At 39.4% G+C, this 25,709-nt stretch overlaps 1 protein-coding gene across 3 annotated transcripts in view; it reads right to left on the bottom strand.

Annotated features, from left to right (window-relative positions):
* Positions 1 to 25,709, bottom strand: part of DTWD2 (DTW motif tRNA-uridine aminocarboxypropyltransferase 2) — a 224,190-nt gene that overhangs the window by 66,475 nt on the left and 132,006 nt on the right. For all 3 annotated transcript variants that reach the window (XM_075931968.1, XM_075931970.1, XM_075931969.1), the window contains exon 5: positions 121 to 249. In XM_075931968.1, the coding sequence (XP_075788083.1) occupies positions 121 to 249 (129 nt within the window). The remainder of the gene's footprint in view (positions 1 to 120; positions 250 to 25,709) is intronic.

Below are 25,709 nucleotides of genomic sequence, written 5' to 3'. Positions count from 1 at the left end.
GGTCTTGAGATAAAGAATATGTGAGGTGTTCAAGAGAAATATGGTACTATTATTTAACTAAGGTGGCGCTCATACTGCTGTTATATTAATAAAGTCAGTTATTTAATATTAATTACATACCTCCTGAATGCCATCATTTTTTTCCATAATGGCAAGAGCAATAGCTGCACATTCAAGTGTAGAAAGGCAGGTGTTTGTTGGCTGGGTACGAATTACATATTGACTTGAAATGCTTGTTTTCAATTGCACCTGAAAAAAAACAAAAGAACACCACACTTAAAGAAATCAGTTGCTATAATACAGTGAGTTCTTTTTTCTTTTCTATTTTTTTAATAATCACCTGCTTTCCTACCTCTCTACTGTCTTGTTCCCTGGCAGCCAATTATAATAGACTATACGTATCTCTGCTTATGAATCAACCTGAAGAATAACCATAGACATACGTCATGTAGGAGCCAGATTCTAAATTCCTCTCAGAACTAGCCCCAGTGACGTCAGTGGATTTATAGAGGAGGGCTTACACTGAACTGGAATAAATATGTAAGCTTTATATAGTTGATCCTATAAGATTGTTTCTTCTTCATTTCTTTCATTGATGTTTCATCTGAATTTGCAGTGACATGGCTTTTTATTACCAACAAAATGTTATTGATGAAAATTTGACTGACACGAATCACTAAAGGAGTACAATCAGAAAGTTATATACATGTTGACAATGCCAACACACATTCTTAAGGTTTGCTTTAGAACTTTATATATTTGCATATTTTGGAACGTACACTAAATTGCACAAGTTACAGTTTGCCAGAAATCATTCACAAAACTTGAGACATGTATATTCTATTTATTTGATTTCTTACACTATTATAATAAGTTCCCATTCAGTAAATTTGGTAAATTAAAATTAAACATTAATAAATTAAATATCATATGAATATTAGCAAATTATCACCTATAAATATGTCTACCTCTACCCACACCCTCCAAGCAGCAAGGAAAAAGATGGACACTATGGCATGCCTAGAAGATTAACAATTTTGGGCTCTGGCCGGACCAAAGGGGAGAAGCAAATTCCAAAACTGAGGACTCCTGACCAAGAAAGAGAACTTCAACTAGAGTGCTTCTGCAGAGCTGAAGTATGGCAGCATGTCGTGGTGCAAGTGGCGATCTTCACTTGGTAAAATATGTTGTACCTTAATGGCCTACTGAACATTTAGGGCATGACTACATAGTAGGGCTACAGTCAAATTAAGCTACGCAACTTCAGCTATGTCAATTGCGTAGCTTAAGTCGAAATAGCTTAACTTGGTTTTAAGCACTGTCTACACCGCAGAAAGTAAAAGGAAGAACACTCTTTCTTTGACTTCCCTTACTCCTCGTAAAATGAGGGTCACAGGAGTCAGAGTAAGAAGTCCTCCAGCTCGACATTATTTCAAAATAAAGGCTTGTAGTGTAGATGCACAATATGATATTTCGGAATCACGTCAGTGTACATGCTGCTGTGTGGACTTACCCCTAAGGATTAGCATACCTCTCTGAACTTTTTGATTGTTAGCCTCTAACCTAATCTTATGACTTATGCTTTTCTCTTGTCTGATGGGTGATTTTTATGCTTACTAGAGCTAAAAATAACACTATAAGATTGATATGGATATACTGCTTTTTACCTTGGAACGTGCATGGAGGGCAAAAAGATGAACATAAGTAAATGAACAATTCTGTGGCACCTTTGAAACTAATATATTATATCATTTGCTTTTGTGAACATAAAAAAGCAAAAGCACCCAAAATAACTAATCTTTTGTGAAAATGCATACATTTAGGTCCCATGTTTTTCTCTGTTAAAACAACCTAATGATGTAATGGTCTTAAATACTTGAGTTCCTTTGGGTTCTTACTACAAAACACAGAAGCCTAACCTTATTGAAGTAATCTATAAACTTTTGAAGGTAAGGGCCTGACCCTGAGACATGATGAATATTTTGCCAATGGCCATTAAGAATTATTGCTGCTGATAAATAAAGATAGCATATATCAGGAATGGCCAACCTAAGGCTTAGAAGGAGCCAGAATTTTACCACTGTACATTGCTAGAGAGCTGCAGTCATAAGTCAGTAAACCCTCATTAGTAACCCTCACCCAAGCCCCCCAGACCCTCCTGCCTGCCTGTGACCTCCCTCCTCACTTCATGTGCCTCCCACCAACTATGATCAGCTGTTTCAGTGTGCAGGAGGCTCAATGGCAGGTTCAGTGGAGGGGGTGGGAATGAGCGTGGCCTTGGAGGAAGGGATGGAGTTAGGGGCAGGGCCTGGAACACTGGAAAGTTGGTGCCTGCAGGTCCCAACCCTGGAGTCAGCACTATGCCTGGAGATTCATATTAAATTCTGAAGAGACGCATACAGCTCCAGAGCCACAGGTTGGCCACCCCTTACATACATAATAGACAGATTATAAAAGCAGCATCTCTCAGAATTCCATTTTGTTCTTTTGGGAAAAAAATGTTCATGTGCAATGTCCATTGCCACAAATTTATTTTTTTCCAAAACAGATCAGAGTACAAAGAAGTCTAAGTCCAATTTTACATTCTATATATAATTATGTATGCTTATTAATTAAATACAGTACATGCATATAAAACGTATCCCTATATGGATGTGTTGTATTCAGTCATTGAGACTGTATTTACTCGGTTTAAGTATTATTTGTCATATTTTAAAAGAAAAATCCATTAGAAACCAAATTAATTCATATAATATATTAGTCTACTTTGTTTAAAAACGGATTTACTGACTTGCAAGCATATTTGAAACTGATTTATTGGTTCTGCCTAAAGTGATAACCACTTTATACTATCACACAAGTAAAACATTTTCTAAGAAAGATAAATGTCATTCAACCATTAGACCGTCTGTTTTATCATCTCCAAAAGCTTTCACTGGTTTTATAAACAGCTGCTGAGAAATGATAGATTCCATAGTATCAGCCTCTGTGTGAGAATTCAGACATTCATTTACTCTTATAATTTACATATATTTTTTCTTATGAGTTTACTTGTTTCATAATCTTGGTTGTAGGGTTTAACGTAACTAATCTCTTCCTTTCATGTATCTTTGAGGAGACACTGTTCATTTTCTTAGTACAATAAAACCTATAAAATGACTAAGCATTTCCTAATTATAATGATTATTATTTCCTAATTCCTATGGTCTGATTAAAGAACCCATTTCTTAGCTTACTTCAAACTATAACTGGATTGAAATTCCTATTCAGAACATTAGTCTTCCTTAGTTGCTACTGGCTTCATGTGCCCTCCAGTCCCACCTACTGTCCCTGGGTGATTTAAAACCCACCCAAGTGCTCGCTGCCATCACTGGCAGTGCGGTGGGGCTAGAGTAGCTTCCTGCTGTTAGCTCCATGCCACTGCCAGCACTTTCTTGTGGCCTGGGGGAGGTGTGTGCAGAGCCATTCCATCCATAGGTGGTGATCTGTGAAAATATTAACTCATTTTGTGAAACTGACTAGATATCAATGATGCCAGCTCTTCTGATTTGATCACAAACCTCCTGATATTTGGGAGGGTTTCCCCCTGAAAAGCTCCCTCCACATTATTAGAATTAAGCCAGGACTGGGAACTTCACTATCTGATGTCTCATACGCTGCTATCATCTCTGATCATGCTGACTTTAGATTATGTTGTGTGTTGGTGCATAAAAACCAAAGAGAATCCTAGTCTTCTTTTTCTTTTGTTCTTCCTTTTTTGAAAAACAGAAAGATTGTAGGCTTCATGGTTTGTGGAGAAAAACTAGAAAATGTGCCCTGAGTTCAGCCAAAGACCTCAGACACCAGATGCCTAATAAAAAGTATATGTATAAGTATATGTATATCAGTGATTTCAAAAAGCAATTTTCTTTTTGGAGGGCAGGGGTCTGCTTCATAAGTTTTGAACACTTGGGGTTGGCAATACAGTACATGAGACTAGGATCCTACAAAAGACATGAAAGTAAGTCCTCATCCTGACACCTCCAAGTCCTTGTGTTAGGATGCCCTCCTGCTAACATCTATGCCCTTGCACTAGAATCCACCCTCACCCCCCACTAACATCCGCGTCCTCAAGCTGGGGTCCCCAGCCCTTGGTAACCAAAAGCAACATCCACTGATCCTGTTGTGCTGGCTGAAGAAGCACATCAGCTTTGGTGTCTCCCTGGCCAGCCCTATTTGCATTGCAGTGGAGATAGTCAACGTGGCTTCCTGGACTGAGCAGTGCCTTTGTGCAACTTACTCCCTCCCTGCCAGGCCTGATTAAGTAACTTCTTCAAAGTATTTCACAAGCCAGAATGGGGAAGTGTTTGGGCTGAAGCGAGCCCCAGGGCCGGGAGTTTGAGACCCCCTGCTTTAGTCCCTTTTCTGAAGTACTTCCACAGTCCTCCCTTAACAGGCATCTGTAAAGAAAGGAAGCTTGAAATAGTTCTGGAGTTTTGGTGACAGAGGCTAACAGAGCTCAATGTTTTACAGCATCAGGAGCCAAACGGAGGCAAAAATAATGCATGGATGTGCTGTCATAATTACATTATTCAATGTAATTTGCAGAACCTATAAAATACTGACCTGATTTGGATGGGGGGGGGGGGGGGGGGAAGGGTGTTAGGAGTTCAAGGATTTTTAAAAGAATCCATGTTCCTTAGGGAAATCAACTGGATTTTTATATTACCTGGTATATTTCAAAGGCAAAAACATATTCTTCAGAAATGGCTTTTCTGGAGGTGGCCATTTAGCAGTACCTAGAGAGAAATCCATCCTGTCAAAGGCAAGGAATTCCCCATCACCCACTTCAATTCAGACAAAGGTATTTTGCATTATGTAAACAGTATATTGCTATCTTCAGATCCCAGCAACAACTGACAGTTTTCTATTATATCCTTTTTTAAATGAAACTTGTCAAATCTGTGTCTATTTTTCTCCTTTCCTGACATATTGCTCTTTTCTTCCATCATTTTCAATGTGTTTATATCTCTTTCTACTGTACACAGTCTCTTTTTTCCTTCCTCTTTACCCACAACTGTATTTTATATTTGCTCTCCCTTTAGAACCTTTTTATTCACCAAAATCTCTCTTCTTCCTAGTCTCTTACTCATTCTTTATTCCTGGGGGTGTCTTGGTCCATGACTAGGGCTTCTATGTGCTACGATAACAGAAATAATAAAACAAGAACTTCCTCCACATCTCACCCATTGTCCACATATTTTATTCACTTACTCCATAAATTCAGCCCTGCAAGTCTATTCAGCACACAAACTTTGTACTCAGACCCTCAAAATACAAACCTCCACTCATGTTCACTACCCCCAAATATACTCAACTCCCACATTCACTCCCAAAATTGACTCATGTGGCAACCAGTCATAACTCTCATAATGTACTCAATCACCATCTAATACACTTTCTTCCACCAAAAGCTGAGAAATGAGGAAAGGACTCAGTAGGCACAAGGGCTCTTCCCATCTCCTGGGGGAATGACAGGCTTCAACTGTCAGATCTTTCTTCCTCAGAAAGTACTGCCTCCCCTTATCTCCCTTCCTCTCTTCTGAGGTCATCTATGTATTCCTTACTCACTTCCCACAGTGCAGTCCTGAACAGCCATAGTAAAATTGCAGAATTCCCCCAAGGACTAGCAATGACTTCCTGGGCCAGAAAAAGAAGAATAGTTGGTTCTGGTTGTGGTGAAAATCAGAGTTTGGGCACTAAGGTTCTTTCTTGTCCTCCTCCATGCAAGATTTATTGACCAGCGTGCTTTCCCCATCTATCATTGCGAGGGAACAAGTCAAAGAAGCCTGATGTGGCAGTGGCTCATGTACCAGAAGGTATTTCTTCACAGCAGTGGCTCCTAAAGAACCACCTACTGCTTTCCCAGACTGTAGAATAAACCTAATCACAAGAGTGTTTATTTGAAAAGCATTTCTCTGCATGTGGGTGGGGGATCTTAATCATGTGATAAATCCTTCTGTTATTTCTAAGGTTGATTAAGTCAACATTTTTAGTGAGATGTTTTATATATTTAAACATCTAGAATCAGGAACTGTTAATGTAACTGTGACGTCGTTCATGCTGATCCCCTGGGAATTTGGCCCCTTGATCTACTTCTTCAATAAGTCAGGGACATTTCAGTCTGGTGCAACTCCTGTGCTTGTGTCTCAATAGGTTTCCCGCTACCAGTTCCCAATTATATTTATACAAGCTTCACAGCTATTTTGCCTACAACAGGCTTGACAAGCAACAGACTAGGAAGCTCCCACCTCCTTTTATGCCTGACCTTTCTCTTTTCCTAGCTCCTCCCCAACCTTTATGGTTCTGGGCTAATTAGGCTGGCAAGTGCACAGGCACAGGGCTATTTACCCAGTCCCAATCCATTCTCCTTGGCATGAGCTGATTAAAGGCTTCTCAACCAGCATTTTGCCACATGAACATTGGAAAATACATGTATTATAATATAAATATAAAGAGCACAAAAACATACTTCTCTTAAATATGTACTTCATATGGTTATACATATGCAGAGGGGGAGTGTGGGGAGGAGAAGGTTTATAGTTATTTTCTGCAAATTCAATGTCATTATTACATAAAACATCTTCATTTTCTGCTACTATTCATCATATTTGTGCAAATGGATCAGCCCAATATACAATTAATTCCTTAATTAATGCATACATATTACAATTTAATAGGTAGCCAGAAAGTAATATTTTATATTTAGTGGCTGATTTTCCCAAAAGGCTGATTATTTCAAGTCTGCAAAATCAGGACCTGAGTGCCAGTCTCTGTCTTCATATTCCATCCATCTTCAGAAAAGGAGTTCCTGCCTAATGGCTCATTAACAGATTATGTTTTCTACTACACTGTATCAGTAGCTCATTATCATATATTAAACAAGAATTCTATACAATATGACATCCAGATTTATAATGGAATGAAGCAGGGCATAAAAAATTAACTGCATATTTTATAAGGCAAATGCAGCCCCCCCAATCCTCAACAGTAGATCCTTGTGAAATTTCCAAGGACAGATCTGTGGGAACACTTCATCTGCCTGGCCTAGAGATGAATTACTATTATTTTTCTCCTCTAGCCCATGGTAAGGCCACGCAAAGCTACTTCAGCCATGGAGATAGAACAACCTCTGCAGAAGTGTTCCACTAGCTTCAAGGAATGGCTCTTCCACGCCTTCTCCTATCTACATCTCATGAAAGACTAGCCCAGCTACACATGCTGGGAGCTGAGCTCAAAGTTAGGAGTCCCTCTGTGCATTACCTGTCCAGATCAGAATATTCTGTTGTCATAGCTCGTGTATTCCGTCTGGAATTATAGAAAGAAGCAGGTGAAAGCACCCACCAATAGGACACTTCACAACAGAAATCATGGCATTTTGCGTCCATTTCCCCATAAAACAGTCGCGATACAGTAGTCACTACTTTCATACCTTTCAACCTGAAGAGTATCAAAACAATTTATAAACCAATTGCAAATTGGCTGGAACACCGGAGTGAGTCTTTCTTTTCCTACATAAAGTACCACCGACATTTTGGGGCTTGATTTTCAAGCCATCAGACCTAGAGCTGCATGCAATGAAGTTCCATGTGCAACTGTGTAGAAGGCCTCAGGCTTCCAATATCTTGAAAGCCATAAAACCAAGTTATTATGTTGATTTAATATCTCTTATGTAAGTTGGCTCCTCTACCAATACCGTGCCTGCATGCCACATGGTAAAGTTATGGGTGTACAGCACCTCTCAGGACTGACCCCGAAGGCACTAACACCACCTTTTGTAGCAACTTTGGTTTTCCTTGGCAGTCTCCCACTCAAGCAACAACCCAGGACATCCGGTTAAGCTTTTCAGAACTGCTCACAGTATTATAGGCCAATCATACTACAAGTACACAATGTGACTGAGATTCATCCTAATTAAGAACAGTAGAATTCTTTCTAAGGTGCATAGATAGCTGGCTTGATTGTCAGGCCCAACAGCAGCTCAAAGTCTGGCCAGCGGTCAATATCAAGCAGAATACCACAAAGGCTGGTGCTGGTGCTGGTTTTGTTCAACATCTTTATTAATGATAGATGAGGGGATGGTCTGCATCCTCATCAAGTTTGCAGATGACACTAAGTTAGGGGGAGAGACAAATAGATTGAAGGGAAGAGATAGGGTCCAGAGGTTACCTAGACAAATTGGAGGATTGGGCCAAAAAAAAAAAAAAAAAAAATCTGATGAGGTTCAACATGGATAAGTGCAGAGTCCTGCACTTGGGACAGAAGAATCCCAAGCACTGTTACAGGCTGGAGACCGACTGGATAGGCAGCAGTTTGGCAGAAAACGACTTGAGCATTACAGTGGGTGAGAAGCTGGATATGAGTCAACAATGTGACCTTGTAACCAAGAAGGCTAACAGCATATTAGGGTGCATAAGAGGAGCACCATTGCATCCAATTCTGGAGCCCCCATTACAGAAAGGATGTGAACGCACTGAAGAAAGTCCAGTGGAGGGCAACCAAAATGATTAGAAGGCTGGAGCAATTTGACTTACGAGGAGAGGCTGAGAGATCTGGGTTTATTTAATCTACAGAAGAGAAGAATGAGGGGTGGGTTTGATAGCAATCTGAAAGGGAGTTGCAAAGGGGATGGAGAGAGTCTGTTCTCAGTCATGACAGATGGCAGAACAAGGAGCAATGGTCTCAAGTTGCAGTGGGGAAGATCTAGGTTAGATATTAGGAAAAACTAATATCTAACCTAGATGGTAGTGAAGCGCTGGAATGGATTATCTAGGGCTTTATCAGAGGAAAGTGTCTCCCATTCCAAAGCAATGTTCATACGGAACTTTTCATTGGTAAAATTTTAGTCAGTCAGCCTTAAGACCTGTCACCAGCCAGCCAGGATGAGGATGGCACAGCCACAAGGGAGTTGGGTGTGCACCATGTGAAACATTTCTGGGAACACCCTCAAGTCTAATAGTTAGGGCACTTCACTTGAGAGAGGCAAGCCTGAGTTCAATCCTCACTCAAGAACAGGGATTTGAACGAAGGTCTCTCATGCCAAGAGAACAATCTAATTACTGCTCTAAAACTGGTTAAGTGGTTGTTCCTCTGGCTATGAACTGTGCAACTAGCCCTTCACTTCCTTTTCTTAAATAACTGAAAACAAATTCCCCAGCTTTACTGATTTGTTCAAAATTCTGAAATATAAAATGATTTGTTCAACCCAAACTAATTCTTTTTTATTTTTCAGAACTGAAAAGTCAACTATTACTTTCTCATTAATTCTAACCGCTAAGCAACATGTAAGCACGTCCCAAAATATATTTAGAAATATAATGCACCCTTCAAGATAAGAACACAGTATGACCATCTGGTTAGCAACCTTGTCCCACTGTATACTGATCCTTCACACTGTTTGTGCCTCATACTTGTTTTGACTTTGCTATAATTGGATTGTAAGCTTCTCAAAGCAAGAAAAGTGCCTTTTATAGGTTCTGTCAGAAGCTTAGAATGTTTCTAATTGTTTATTTTTTAGAAATAACAACAGCCTCCCCCCCCCCCCCCCCCCAAAAAAAACAGTTCAGGTACGACTACAGTGCAACAATATTTCAAAATAACTAGTGCTATTCCACAAAAATTTAGTCCGCATCTACACAGCAGGCAGTTATTTTGAAATAGTGTCAAAATACTGTCAATTTTGAAATAATGTTGAGCTGGAGGACTTCTTACTCCGACTCCTGTAAACCTCATTGTATGAGAAGTAAGGGAAGTTGGAGGAAGAGTGCTCTTTTTCAGAATAAGTGCTTTGTAGATACTCCCTATTTCAAAATAAGCTGTTTCGTAATAAGCTACGCAATTGATGTAGCTCAATTTGTGTAGCTTATTTCGAGTTAAGGCCTGCAGTGTAGATGACTAACCCCTTCTCTTGTGTTGGGCTATGTCTACGCTGCACACCTTATGGAGCACAGCTGTGAGGCTACACCTGCACCACTGTAAGTTATGCAGCACAGATACTCAAAGGAGAAATTAAAACCATCCCCAATGAAGGGCTTTATCAGAGGAAAGTGCCTCCCATTCCAAAGCAATGTTCATACGGAACTTTTCATTGGTAAAATTTTAGTCAGTCAGGGACAAAATTTCAAGGTTGAGAACTTTGGTGATCATTCTTTTTACCCACAATAGTGGTTAGTATCATTTATATAATTACTGAATACTAAATACTGACTTAATATTAAAACTAGAAAAAAAACAAGCTAGACTATTCCTGACCATAGGAAAGGTGTGTAGGGATGGAAAAATAGCAGGACATTTGAACACACATAAACCCCTTGCAGACTCAGCTCAAAGGCTAGAAATAATTACAGTTTATATATTTGGGGGAAATGCAAGAAATGTGTTTGTGTACTATTGGTGCAAAAATCATCCCCAAAAGAGGAGTGCTAGACAAGGAACAAGAATCTGGCTCTCAACATCGAAAGTTTACACCGTTATCTTTTGCTGAAAGGCTAACAGTAACTGTTTTTTACTGTACTTCTTTTCTAGAATACAAAAATCTCATAACCTTGCAGCTAAATAAGGTTCCTTGAATTACCTTCGTGACAGAGAAAAAACCCTGAGTAAAGTAAACCTCAGCACGCTATTGAAATTTACATCAAGAACATAAATAAGTTAGCTCTCTCAAACATCCTGGCTTTAATTTAAAGTGACATTTTAAGAGCGCTCTGTTTTCAGATTCTGCAGGGAATAACTGTCATGCAACTGTCATAAGTGCAAAGTCAAAAAACTAAATGGAAGTCGCAAAAACCTTCCCCCTTCCTTCATGTTTTGCTGATTGAACGTATGTATGTAGCCATGCTAGCTTTGTGCATTCTACCATATGTAAATTGCTGACACAAATTTACTGTAAATTGCAGCCTTCACATTTCCAAGCCATACTAACAACTCTGAGGCAGCCCTGGGGGAAAAACACCTCATTCAATTTCCATTTAGCTGACAACCTTTTTCTGTATTCTCCCCCCTCCCCCACCCCACACACACAATTTCTGATTACTACAAGATCCCTCTCCATTTCATAGCCTTTTTTTTTTCTTTTCTACCCAATATATTGCTTTAAGCCTACACATTGGCAGTCAGTCATAGGTCAGAGATGGGAATGGTGTATAGCTGCAGAAGCAGGATGGAGAGGCATTCTGCTTCAAAGCTGCCTTCCAGGGTAGGCAGCGAGAGTAACCTGTGGAAACCTTTTAAAGGATGTAGCCTAGTATTCTCTTCCCAACAGAAACAACCATCACTGAGGACAAGTGTACAGTAGTGGCAAGCCATAGCGCTTCCTACTCACTGTTCTTTTTCACCCCTATGTAAGTAAGGAACAACTCTGAATAACCCCCATGTTTCCTTGGATAAAGCGTGTACAACTCTCACTGGCTCCTGCAGAGCTCATCCAAGAGCAAGGAGTCTCATTACTCTCCTTGCCAGCTATGTAAATGGGAGGTCCAGAACATCTGTTCAATAATCAAATTTATGGCACCACAGTTCACTAGCAATGACTGGTATCATTAACAGATTTATGAGAAAGCATTTACAAATTATTTTCCAGATATTTTCAGACACATTCTTGTCCATTTGCTTCGTAACCAACAATTGGGGAGATTTTACCATCTATATTAATGTGGAATATTATTTACTCCACAACGAGTGCAACAGAAATCAATCAGCTACTTAACTAGATAAGGTATTTCCTCAGTGTAAGCAAGGATGGCAGTATATATCCCTAAACAACTGTGTAATCTTTTTCTTCATGACCTTGCACGATGGTCTATTTTAAAAGATTTGTCTTTATATTTAGCTCCCTCTCTACAATGACTGCACAAGAGAGAATCTGAACAAAGGTCAAATGAACTACTATCCTATAATTTCATGTATTCATATATATGAAGGATATTACTTTATTTAAAAAACCAACTGCTTGCTATGTTTTCTGAAAAACATGCTTTTAAATAGTTTAGAAAATGTTGGTCTTGTTTTTAGATTATTTTCTGTGTGAGAATAACTAAGGATGTATTGTTGTGATGTGCACATGATTTGTCTTCTCCGTGTCACTGGGGGCCAACTGTACATGAAAACAAGACACAAAGAAATATGGAACTACAGTATACAAACCTTGGGGATTCTGTAGTCTGACTTTAAAACTTTTCAAAAAGCTTTAAATTTGATGATCCCTGTAAATACAATGTGGATGCACACACACATACATGTGGAATGGGGCTCTAGGAAGAACATGGGGAGAAAAATATCCTGACTGACATGGACTGATAACACAACCTTTGGCAGGAATGTGGGAGGAAAAAAGACCTGATTCAGGTCCAACTGCGATATCGGATGCTGCACCTGTGGGTAAAGCCTGTCCATTCCCCTGAGGAAGCGACCCACTATGGAACTTTCCCTCTAAGCCTGGGTGGAATGCTGAAATTGCAGCTGGGAGGACCTTAATGGATGACACAGACAGACCCTGGTGTTTCATATAAAAGAGGTAGCCCAGAAGCAGAGGCACAATAGCCTGCTGGGGGATACACCCTTTTAGAGGCACCAAAGGGAGGACCTTTTCCATTTTGTGAAGTAGGTAGCCTGAGGGAAGGGTTTACAGTGCCCAGTAATACTTTCCTGACAGACTGACTGTTGCAGCTTGAGACAGCGAAGTGAAAAGGCGGAAGACGACTGTGATATCGAGGAGATTATTCCCTTTTATGCCTGAATCTCCTTTTAGGACTGAATGCTTTAGGCAGCCAATTATGCTGTTTCCTTCTCGTTATTTTCTTATTCTCAAGGAGTTAACTGCTTGATTAAGATGGTACAGCTTAGGAATGCACTATTTACTTTTAACAAGCTCTGAGACCTGTTTCAAGGCTATCCACCTGGTCCGGGAGTAAAGGAGTGTCTGGAAAGATCACATAGCTCTATCTCTGTTGAATGTTTACCACCTGCTAAAGCTAATTATTTGACCTGGGAAAATATTCAATGTACTAACCAATTAGCCCGTCATCAGACGGGATTTTCAGGTCTCTCCTCCATATCGGTCTTCTCTCCTGAGCCTTTGGTCTCTTGCGCCATGTCTCTTTCTCTCTCTCTCTCTCTCCTCCTCCTCCTGCCTCTCCCCCCCCCTCAGTTCTCCTCCGCCTTCTGCCTCTCTCTCCATCTCTCTCTTTCTTTTCTCCTCCCCCTGCCTCTCACTCTCTCTCCGCTCTCCTCTGTCTCCGTCGGGGATTCACGCTCGTCCAGGCCCCGCCCCCTGGCCATGTACGTCACCGCCCCATCCCCCTTCTTCTGTGCCACTCAGCCAGGCTTTTGCAGGGGAGCAAGCAAAGCAAGTGGCCATTTGGGCTCCCCTGTGGTGGCCCGGCTGGGCGACGCAGAAGTCAGCCAAGCACCCAGGTGGGAGGCAAAGAACGTGACTCAGGCAACAGCGTTGCCCAGACGGAACAACCAAGGAGGCAACAGTGCCACCCAGTGGGAACAGCCAGCATTTCAGGCAACAGCACCACCCAGATGGAACAGCCAGCATTTCAGCAACAGTGCTGCCCAGAGGGAACAGCCAGCATTTTGGCGTTACAGACTCTCAGACACTGGGCTACTATATACATGATTAGCAATTTTGCCAAGTTCTCAAAACAATCGGTGTGAGTAATGTAGATCCAATAGTATATAAGTGCCGGGGATATTTCTAATCACCTGGAACCTCAGCATAGACCGAAGTTGCGGGAGGTGCTATGAACCAGCCACTGGGGTCCATCCACAGTCCTTCTTCAGAGGGTTCCCAGCAGGAGAAGGAACGTAAGAATTGTATCCTATCCTAAAACATTCTTAATAAGCATTGCATTTTATTCGGAGATTTGCTCAGGCTTAATGAACATTGCCCTTTACTCTGATATTACTTTTTACTCTAATATTAAGCATTGTACATTACCTTGATATTTGCTTAGTAAAATCTTTAAATCTTCACCCAATTTGTGTGCTCATTGCCTCTTGACAACACAGACAGTTTAACCATGGAGCTTCTACACTGTGAGGTGGAGTGATTCTAAGTTCCAGCACTGCAGCTGGCCTGGATCCTGCATTACAAGGTCCAAGAGCAGGGATCAGCCTGTCTACCAACAGGGACAGCAATATATCCTAGAAGCCTAATGCAGTTGTGCATTTTAATGATTAGGATTCAATGGAACCCAGTGATGATGCTCGCCATGACCTGAAAGTGAGCCTCAGGTAGGAGATCGTCACCTGAGTAGAAGTGAGAACAATCCCAATGAATCCAATTCTTTGAGTGGGAGTGAGAGCGGACTTGGAAACATTTAGTATAAGACCCAGCCAGGAAATCCTGGCTATGGCCAGGTCTACATGCCTGAACACCTGCTTCTAGGACTTGCCCTTGATGAGCCAGTCATCTAGGTAGGGGAAGACTTGCACCCAGTTCCTATGCACTATTGCCATGTGTGTTGGGATACCAGTGGCAGAAGCAGTGCCAGGAGTGTGAGAGGTACAAAGAGCTCCTGGACATGAAGGATTCAGTGCCATAGTCGAACATTAACTCTGATGCTGACCAAGGAGGAGCAGAGCCAGGCAGTGCTGTAGATCAGTACTGGAGAGACTATCCATGCTAGCTCACAACTGCAGGTTTCCTGTAGTGTCAAAGTCACCCCTGTTGCCAGAGCCGCTGGAAGAAGCATAGACCGTGCTGCAAGTGATGCCATGCTGTGATTGCCGCTGGTGGCAGTGCTGCAGGTGCAGACATCAATGGCCCCAGAATCAGGGCTGAAGTTGACACAATGGGCATTGCCACAGTGCTACAGGTAGAGGGGGTGGCTGCAACACAAATGGAATTGGCCCGTAAACTGGATGAGGTCCTAGTGGCCTCAAAAGTATCTGGCATGGAGGGAAGATCTAAGTCCTCTTCCACCACAACAAGCACTGGAGAGTCCACTGACACCAAACTCAATGGTCTCAAAGGGAGAAGCTCTCTCCCTTTGACAGTGCTGGGATGGAGGTGCTCAGCCTGGGAAAGCTCAGTGCGGGCAGATTCCGGGGCCTTGGGAAAATGACCTCAGGTCAGTCCTCTTCTTTTTCCACAGCACTGAGTAGTGAGACCAGTGCCAAACAGACAAGCCTGTCTTGTGCATGGGAAAGAAGTGCTGGTGATCCCTCTGCTAATGGTGCTGAGGCCTCCTAGACTGAGACCAGCAAGCTGCGTGCTATTGAAGTGGGGGTCGTGTTGTTACGCTGTGGCCAAAGTGCCAAATTCATAAGGAGAAATTTAAGCTGTTGATCCCTCTCTCTTTTAGTTCTCAGTTTAAACCCCCTACAAATCTTCCACTTATCTTGCTGATGTCCCTCTCCCAGGCACTTCAGACAGGCAGCATGCAGATTTCCTCTGAGCACATTGCTTACTACAGTAGCCCTGTTTGAAACCGCGGTGCTGCTGCATGCCCCAAGAGCACAAACAATTGGAGGGGAAACCCCTTCTCCCTCACACTAACTACGACTAAAACACAACAGCAAAAGAACTAATCTACAGTACAAAGAACTATAAACACTATGGACTAATGATTTGAAAAGCAAGAGGCCGATGACCATCACTGGCAGAAAGGAGGAACTGAACGGGGCCAGGTCAGCAGAAGTCTATATATGCCACCAGGAAGGCCCCACTCCGGGGGGCCCCACACTCAATCCAATGGGCACCGCTAGGGAAAAATCTTCCCACACCAATACACATGGTGTGTACACACACACACACGTTGGAATGCACATAAGAAATCACTCACGGAAGAACAATTTATATTCTCAGGGATTGTCTATCCATTAAAGACAAAATTGTGGTAAAATAATAATTCAATGTAAACAAAAATCGTCATGCATTGGAATTTATTTACACTGGTAGAAATACTTACATAGACAAAATTCCCTTTTATTTCAACAATATTTTTATTTGTTTAAAGACTGCAGAATTTGGCCCATAAACAAGAAACTTGTATTTTTTTAAGACAAACAATACTAGAAAAGCTGATCACAAAAAAAGAGATATACCCAGATTCCAAATAACTATTAAAGCAAAAATCAAAACATCCCAAACAAAAAAAAATTGCTATTTTTTGTAAGATTTGAGGCTCCTGGATAGTGTGTTATACTATTAAGTGTACTACTTACTTCTATGAGAGGGGCTATTAACATAAGAGATTCTTCATAGTAGTTGTAATGGACAGGAGTGCTGACCCCTCCGGTGACTAAGGGGTTAAACTCGGGTAGTTAGCAAATGTGTTGGCCAGGAGGCAGGGAAAACTAATCAAGATAGAACAGGGTTTCCCAACCTATGGGCCACCACTACATTTCAAAAGGGTCACCAGGTGTCTCCCCAGGTGACTCTTAAGGAGCCATTCACACATTTTTTGAATTGCCCTGGGTCACCAAGTCTTCCTGAATTGTCAAAATGGGTCCCCATCTGGAAAAGGTTGGGAACCGCTGAGATAGAGGGATAAAATTTGAATTCTATAAGATTCCTTGCCTGCTTTTTTATGTGGGAGAGAAAAAACGGGAGTTGAGAAAGACAGAATGATTTAAACCCAGGAAGGACTACCAAACCTCCAAGGAATTTGGGGCATAGAAGTGGACTGAATAAAGAGAAGACTGGAAGTAAGTAAAGGGAAAAAGTGAATCTAGTAGCATTCAGGTTATTTTTTTTTCTTTATTTTGTGGTTTTGTTTGAACTGCTCTTTGTGAATCTATGCCTCCCCTCTGACATTATGCCCAGAGACTTTTTTCTGTGTTTTAATGTTTTCCGTAGTTGCTCTATAACACCTACATTTGATTATTTGATTCCTAGAACCTGGAGGGTGTCCTGGAAGATCTGCCTGTGTGTATCTGCATGCCTCAAACTGAGCCGTCAGCTACTAGAGACTGCAGCTTGTTTTCCTCTTTTCTTTTTTCAAGCTCTTTTAGGGTAAAAGAGCTTTGGGGTACCCTGGGGTGGGGGGAGAGGTGATGTTCAAATGTTCACCCCCGATTTTTAGGGATTAAAAAAAACAGTGCCTATAGAGGCAAAGGGTTTTTTTTCCCCTTTTGAGTTCTTTGCGGGCCCCCATCTTCTACACTCTGGAGTGCCAGAGTGGAGAACAGCCCTGATAGTAATAAACTCTGCATTCAAGTAGAAAGCATTTGCAAGATAAGTCCCTAGTAATTATCGCAGTCCAAATGTGACCCTCTCTTTCATACAGAACAGGATGAAGAATATATATTAAAGAGTTCTTAGTGATGTTCCTTTTGCTTGTTAAAGCAACTTACGATGATTATTTTTTTACATACCTAGGCATTTATAGAGCATTCATCACCACCACTGTCATGCATAGTTCTTATCAAGAACTAAATTTTATGAAATATTGAGCACCCTTAACTCCTTGTTTCATCAGGAGCTGAAGGTACTCAGATCCTCAGAAGAGGCTCTCAATACCTTGTAATATCAGGCATGAAACAACTTTATTTTTACTTTCAATTCTTCAGTCTCCTAATAGTGGTCATATACATACTTCACAATTTCAACCATTTAATGATTTATGAATATCTTCTAGGATAATCAAAAGGCTTTATAAAGGCTAAGCTTGTGCAATGGCTCCATTAAGCAACTTATGGAAGAAAACTAACACTGCCTTTGCACTGAATTCGGAATTTAAAATTGATATCCTTATTTGTCATATCAGTTAGTAGCCTTCTTTGACTCTACAAAGCATAGTTATGACATTCCAAATTAATTTTACTTGGAAGGAGATTTAAGATTAGAAAAATTAAGAACCTCAAAGGTACCAAAAAATGGAGACAGCATCATGATAAATATTCCATGGGTAACATTTGTTAAAATGGAAACATTGGCTTAGTCATATTTTACTAATATGTCTAATGTCTGAAGGGAGTTTGCTTAACTTGGACTGCCTGTTCATGATAAAGTATATTGCTTTTGATAATAGTGGGTGTTGTCTATTTCCTCCACCCCATACAGAATTTCATCCTCACAGTTGCATGTAATGGGGGAGGAAAGAGGAGAAGGAAGCTAATACTTCAGCATGAAACCTTTCACATACTGTTTGCTAAAAAATATTAAAAGAAAATCTGCATGGTGTTATGAAAACGTAAAAACTAGTTAGAGGTTCAGTCCAATGATGTAGGAAAATGTATGCATGCTCACCTGGAAATTTCCTTTGATCAGTTAGAAAGGCCCATTGATCTAACCGATCTTGAGCAAATGATGTGAGAATAAATAATCATGTAGAAAAAAATAATTGTTTTGAAACCTTAGATCTACAGTAGGCATATGTTCAACTTGCTATCAAATTATTTCACGTTTCCTGAGTTAAGCTGATTGAAAATCCAGATCAGTGGATATACTGCCTTAGAGAAGATTTAGTGTTAGGATTGATCAACATTGCTTTACTGAAGAAAGGACAAAAGGCATAGCCACGGGTAGGCCAGGGTGAGCAATGGCCCATGCAGATAGCATCCAGACCCACCCAAATCTCAGCAAGAGTATAATGTAATCCGGGCTGTAGCTAAGTGAACAGAAAGCTGCACTCCGGCACCTCTGCCTTACCATTTTCTGACCTGCTCCATGCACATGCTCAGCTTGGTAGGTGATGCCCTTTGGCTGGGGGCACCAGGGCTGGCACACCTGTCATTGCCCATTCACCTGAAAGTCAAGTTTACCCAAATTTCCACTTGTAGCTACGGCATTGGAAAGGAGCCTATACTGAGTCAGCAGATGACTCTAACTCACTGTATACTTTGCTTCTGTAAGCCCCAACTTCTTCATCTGTAAAATGGAAGCAACAATAGTTACCTGCTTTGTGAAGTCCTTTAAGACTTCAAGAGAAAACACTACATATACCAAAAACTGTTATTAAAGATTGAAGAATGAAGAACCTCTTTCCAAATTTATGAGATATTTATGAGAAATCTAGGGGAGTAATAAGAAAATAGGACAATGAATGGAAAAATAAGTGCTTTAAACAGTGTAACAAAATGAAAGATTTATTTTGCTTTTTTTTTTTTTAAATCCACTTGGTCTCTTGGTCTTCTGTATAAAGATTATTACAAACAGGAAAAACAACAGAAAATTAATGCCTTGCCTTTACTACAAGAAAAGGTGCATTCTTAACTCAAGTTAGCTAACTTGAGAAAAAAAATCTTCATGAATACAAGGCAGGCTGCAATTTTCGTGAGAGTTAGTAGGTCTAGTTTATGCCTTCAGGGCGGCCTAAGCTTCAACTGCTAACTCTTGTGAAAACTGCTGTCTGCCTCATCTTCACTAGGATTTTACTTCAAGTCAGTTAACTTGAGATAAGTATGCCCAATCCCTCCTCCCCCTTTTTTTAAATGAAAGATAGCGCCCAAAAGTAGGTCACATTTTACTGTGCTTAGACCTAGTCGCAAACCTAGGCATAGATAATCTGAATTTCAGCTTCAGTATGAAATCAGTCTGGAAGAGATTTTGTTGGTTTCTGGTTACAATGGTGGAAGAAATGTAATAAAAGACAGCATGTTTGGAAAAATAATTGTATTTTAAAGTTTGTTATCTAATGCGTATTTAAAGCCTAGTAAAATAAAATGAACATCCATTTTCAATGAAATACCTTTTCATGCTTCACACTTTGTGTGTTAACAGAAAGAAAAGCTCTTGAAATGGTTCCTGTATTACCTCTTGCTCCGCTTACATTTCAGAAATGAATGTCAGGAAACAGATCAATATTTTATGTAGCTCTACTCTTTTAATAATTAATACACAGAGAGTGCTGCAAGAAAATTCAGGCAGTGAGCAGAATGAGGATCTGGAGAACAGGGTCATGAAATGAAGAAAGAAAATTTAATTACACATATTGTCACAGCTATTTAACTTTAATTACCTGTAAATATAAGAAGCCTGGAAAACACCAGAAGAAAAATTAAATAGCTCAGTGTCAAAAAATACTATCTGTGCATAGAGATTGTTCTTTGCAACATTCTAATTACTTTTGTTTTCACTACTTTTTATTCTTTGTTAATAATAGTAAAAACTTCCTTTGAAACTATAAAGGATGGGAAGGAGCTCTGGTAGGAAACATTTAAAAAAAACATGCACTATGTGATTTCAAATATCCCTTAATTTAACAAGACCATTTAAAATTCAAAGTATTAGTTTTTTATGTGCACAAAACCAAGTAGACCTTCAGAAATAAAAGAGCAGCATGAACATACTACTACTAACCTTGTTAATTGTTAACATTCTAGCAACAGGACAGGCACACTCATAAATATGAAATTCAACTGAAGAATTAAAAAATAATTATGTACAGAATGGCAAAGCAGAAAATGTAAGTTAACAACAAAGATTTTGTCAGGAACTCAAGGCATAAAAAGTATCACGTTTCTGACATCTGGCAAATTATCTGAGACCTTTCAGTCAAAAAAAGCTAAACCTGTTCACGAAGTAGAAGCAATAAATACTGCTGACCAGAAATGAAATGAGATGAACCAAACAAAAACAGACCAATGTCACTGAAATTATTCTAACTTGCTGAAGAACAGTTCTTCCTGTTGATCATCTAGTACAACAATTTATTGTAAATAAAGACTCACCTAAAGAGGATTCGCTTAACACCCCCAAATACAGAATAACTTTACTCCCAGTTAATTTAATAGAAGTTCTTTACCTAGAGCACTTACTGGATCAATGTATTCTGTTCAGGATCAAAAGGTTTTGCTTAATGCTTCAGTTGTAACAATACACAATATCCTCTTATGGAAAAGGATCATGCAAGTTTTTGAAAAGAGCAGTTCAGGGTAACACTATACTTCCAGTATTAAAAAGTAGAAATTGGTTCTGCTGAAACTTGGAGGGAAGAGTGTGATTTACTGAAATACCAGATCAGTTCTTGATGAACTCTAGGATGTTTGAAACAAAGAGAAAACCAAGAACTAAATCAAACCTGCTTGGCTTGTGATACCTGCCATTTGAGAGTGTATAGCAGTGAAGTGGAGTACAATATAAATTAAACTTACATGGCAAAAATAATATAAAAATTTTAAAAACAAAATTCTATATTTTAATTACATTTGTTAACAATTCCATTGTCAATAAGGTATGATTTGTATGATGTTTTAAATTTACAAACTATATTACACATATATATTGGATAGACATATAAATATGTAATTAGATACTGTGCATTTAGCTTAATATGTATTGTGTACAGTGCCATAGATCAGCTCTGATTTATAAGCATAAATGTCTTTTGTAACCATAATTTAGTTCAGTTCCCAGTACTGAAAGTGTCTTTTATAATTGATGAGGTACTATAATCACATCAGTGAAGTTCAGCCTTTCTGTTAAACCAAAGCAGGAATTCACAATGGATTGTACCTTTCTGGTGCATGGTGAAACTAACCAGTTTCATATTAAGTTTATGTAAAAGAGATTCAAAGTAAGAGAGAAAAAGAGGACTCTATTTTAAAAAATCAGGAATGGCAATATGTAAACATATAGGATTTGAAGGTGAACATGAGACAAAAGGCATGCTCTGGCGGGGCTCTGCTTTTAGTAAGTTTGCTAAAATTGGAACTAACTAATCACAACCAAAAACACTTCTGATATACCTACTATCCATGACTTCTGATCTTACCCCCAGTGCTGCTTACTGAAAAACAAAGATTTTGTTTAAGCTAAAAAATGGATGAAAACAGACCTGCCATAAATAAACCCTCACGCTTGCTTCAGCTTCCAGCAACTCTGACACTGCCCTTGAAACATTACATCAGCAGTCAATATAGATATTTTATTCCACTCCTCGAGTTTTGCCCTTCCTTCCTTAGTCATGAAAGCTCCATGGCCAGGAGAACAAGTGAGGGTTCTTCTGGGATAATAAGCCAGGTTTTGGATGAGCACAATGGGAATCAGCACTCCTTGTCAAAGACAGAACTCTGCTTCTGATTCCAACATGCAGGGAGTGCTTGCAGGAGGGGCTGGTGAATTTATGTAGTCATTGGCCATTTCTTCCCATAAAATAGAAGTCCACTGAGTGAGAGGAGTTACTGCAGACTCCTCTGCAGTGTGGCTCTAGTGTCCTATAGCCAGCACAACCCAATCAGTCAGCTTGCATCTTTGGTTCATGTATTCAGTTCTTTACTATTTTATAAATAACTGTATAGCATTTGTGTAAAAATAACTATTGGTGATTTACTCATTTTATACTAGATCAAATAATTGGAAACTATTTCATATTCTGCTGCAGTTTTCCATTAAAAACTAAACATTACATGGAGAACCCTTCAAATTTCAACCTTTAGCGAAGAGAAATCCAAGAGCTCAAGAAAGATTGAGAGGAGAATTTTCCCAGCCAATAACATTTGACAAACATTCAATATTGGCAAAAATACCAATATGTAAAAAAATCATTCTGAATTTAGTGATCAAGGTCTCTATTACACTTGGAAGGAGGGAGTTCAAGTATTACTTTTGGGATAGTCTGACTCTGAATTGACTTCTTGCAAAAAAAGGCCCCCCCCCCCCCCAAAAAAAAAAATTAAGGCTTTCACTGAAGAGAATAAAATATGTTTATACAAAATGGGTATCACAGAACTTAAGTTTTCTCTGGTGGCACTGCCATAGCTGAATACTACTATATGTTAATGTTTCCATAGCTCCACTAAGGCTAATTTTGTTTATTTCAATTAAGTTCCTATATTCAAGTTTCTTGTTACACACATGTAGTGCATATTCATGATTTGATCAGTTGTGCAAACTATGTGCAGATGATGATATATACAGTAAATCTTTATCTGGTTTCTTCTGAGTCAGAATATTAGGTATATTAATGTGTTTTGAATATGTCCTATTACCTCGCTAGTGTTATACAAAATTTATAAAAGTTTTTAAAAAATTAATATGTAAAATACAAATATTTGACTATTTTGTCAAGGAGTCTAGGATTCATTAAACTTATGAGAACAATTATAAAATGACAAAATAATTTGTGGTAATTTCCAACCAAAAACAACCTGGTAATTTTTACGAAAACTAAGTATACATGAAGATGACTAAGGCCTGATCCTGAAAACATGTCTGAGTAAATTTACCTATGTGACTAGTTCCAATGAACTCAATTGTACTTCTCATGCTCGTAAAATTAATTTCACTTAAACATTTATGCAACTGAAACTTAAAGCTCCAGTCTTACAATCTACTTTCATCCCAAACTCCTACATTAGTTGAGAGTTTGGACAGATTAAAAACTAAAAGACCATGTCCTATATATTATTTTTGAAGGTTTTCTTATAATAAAAGCCACACTGCATCAGCAAAATCTACAATTATTCTTCCAATGCACACGGAACACTAACTCCATGGCTAAGTCTACATCGCCACACCTCATTTGCATACCTAATAAGCTGCCATTTTGTCTACACTGCTCCTTCTTGCACAACCCCGCCTCTTTTGCAAGAGCCATTCTTCCGCTTATTTTCAGTGTAGACTGCTCCTTCTTGAGCAAAAGCCCCTTGCGCAAAAATGGCAGCTCACTACGTATGCAAATGAGGCATAGCGATATTCATCATCGCACCTCATTTGCATATCTTCTTGCGCAAGACCGTGCAATGTATACGTAGCCCATATATTCTGATTTTTGCTCCAACTTGCATGAGTAATTAGGGCACGTGAAGATCTATTGCAATAAAAAAAACACATTTCGGTTGTCACTTGAAAGTTGAGTTTGTAATAAGTAAGGTTCAGGCTCGGGACCCTTTGTAATACATGAAAATGGGCATGATTTGTCAAACATCAGTAACCACATGTAAAAAATAATATTTCAATCTAGTGACCACCAGGATTGACAACAAACTTTTATTTCCTCTTAGAAGCCCATAAGCCAAGCTTTGTGCAGAAAAATCTATCACCGCCAGATTGAGAAGTTAAATCCCTTCTAATGGTAAAAAAAAGAGGCTAAATAAATAAATAAAACTGAGAAATGATGACACCCGCAAGTGATGGCACTGTGAATTTTATAAATATTTATGGTTTTATTAGTAAGGAGCAAGAAAGACTGAAAATAGTGGATATAAGGGTTGCACATCTGTAGTTTCCAAATTTATACAAAGCATAAATTTATGATTTTGCAATAACCACACAAGCATGAGCTACAGAAAGGAAAGCAGAGATACAAGTAATAAACCTTCCTTGCCCCTTCTTATTCAAAGCTACAAGAACAATGAATGGTTTTTGTTTCCTGTAGGAGCTCTAGAATTTAAAATCCTTGAAAAGAGAAGATGCAGATAGACATTAATTTAGATATAAGACAGAAAAGGTAAGGTTAGAGCAGATCAGTCTCTTCTTTTACTGCAGTCCTAGGATGAGAGAACATAGGGTCACTTTCAGTCAATGTCAAAAGAACTATTAATTCTAGCTGTGGTGGTTCTGGGTTGTCCCCTCAGGATCAGAGCAGTCATCATCCACTTCTGAATAAACAAGACAGGCCACGAAGGACCTAGGGTGTTTCCACCGCTAATGTTCCTAAGCCCAGGATTTGGTCCACTAGCCACTTCAGAAGATAAGCTCTTGCAGAAGGCTCAAAAGAAAAACTTACCCTTGCCCTCTTACAGCACTGCACAACTGGCCATTAATTTATAGTTTCTCCCTCTCTGCTCTCATGCATCTGGTGTTAGACACTTCCAAAGCAGGATACTATATGTGATAGCTTGATCTGGCATGGCAAGTTTAATGTTCTAATACATGTAGTAGAAATAGAAACCCAGGAAGAGCAGATCAAGGGTGGAAAACATGGATTGCAAGCTGATAGGAGTCACATTGGGCACAAAATGAAGATCACACAGATGCTGGTTGGAGATCAGAAAGCAAATAGTAGCTGGACAGAGTGCTGTGTCACATGCACACAAAAATACAGGATTTGGATTTTCAGTAGGAGTCTACTGAAGTTAACCCCCAAGCCTTTTGAGGTTTACTCATAATCACTTTTACTTCAATGCTTCCAGCAGGTTCAGAATTAAGTGAATACACTTGCCAGATGGGAAAATCCAGGCTTCAGGTATTAGAAACTATTTTACCTAGATAAAATTTTAGCACAGTTTTATTTTGCTCTTCCTTTGAATCATAATGGACAACTGCTGCAGATTTTGAGACTCATTCCTAATTAATGCATGAAGATATCTACAGCCAATAGAGTCTGGTATTCTTGCTCATTAACTGAAAGGATTTACAAAGCAGAAAATAAATCTCTCATTTACTATGAATGATAATTCTTTTTTAACCATTGACCTCAATGAGTTTTCCCTAAGCAATTTATGGATTTCAGGATTTGGACCTGGACTATTTGTGTAAAATCAGAAACATTTATTTTCCTAAAATGTGATCAATCCTTCCCTATACTGTACTCTGTTTGACTGTTTTCTCAAAAACCTGCCTATACGTGAGGAAAAAAAGCTGGACATGTAATCGAAGGGCCAGATTGTGAACCCATACTCACACTGTTAAGCAGTTACATGAAATGCTCACTAATGTGAAAAAAATGGGTTTAAAACTAGAATTTAAAATTAAAGGCCAGATTTGACAAGCCTTTATTTACACAGAATAAAATACTGAATGTAAAAATATTTTGCAAGTGTGATGGATGGGAGGA

Source organism: Pelodiscus sinensis, chromosome 6, assembly GCF_049634645.1.
Source record: "Pelodiscus sinensis isolate JC-2024 chromosome 6, ASM4963464v1, whole genome shotgun sequence".
Lineage (NCBI taxonomy): Eukaryota > Metazoa > Chordata > Testudines > Trionychidae > Pelodiscus > Pelodiscus sinensis.
The sequence above is the reverse complement of the archived record's forward strand: the minus strand, read 5'-3'. Positions and strand labels throughout refer to the sequence as shown.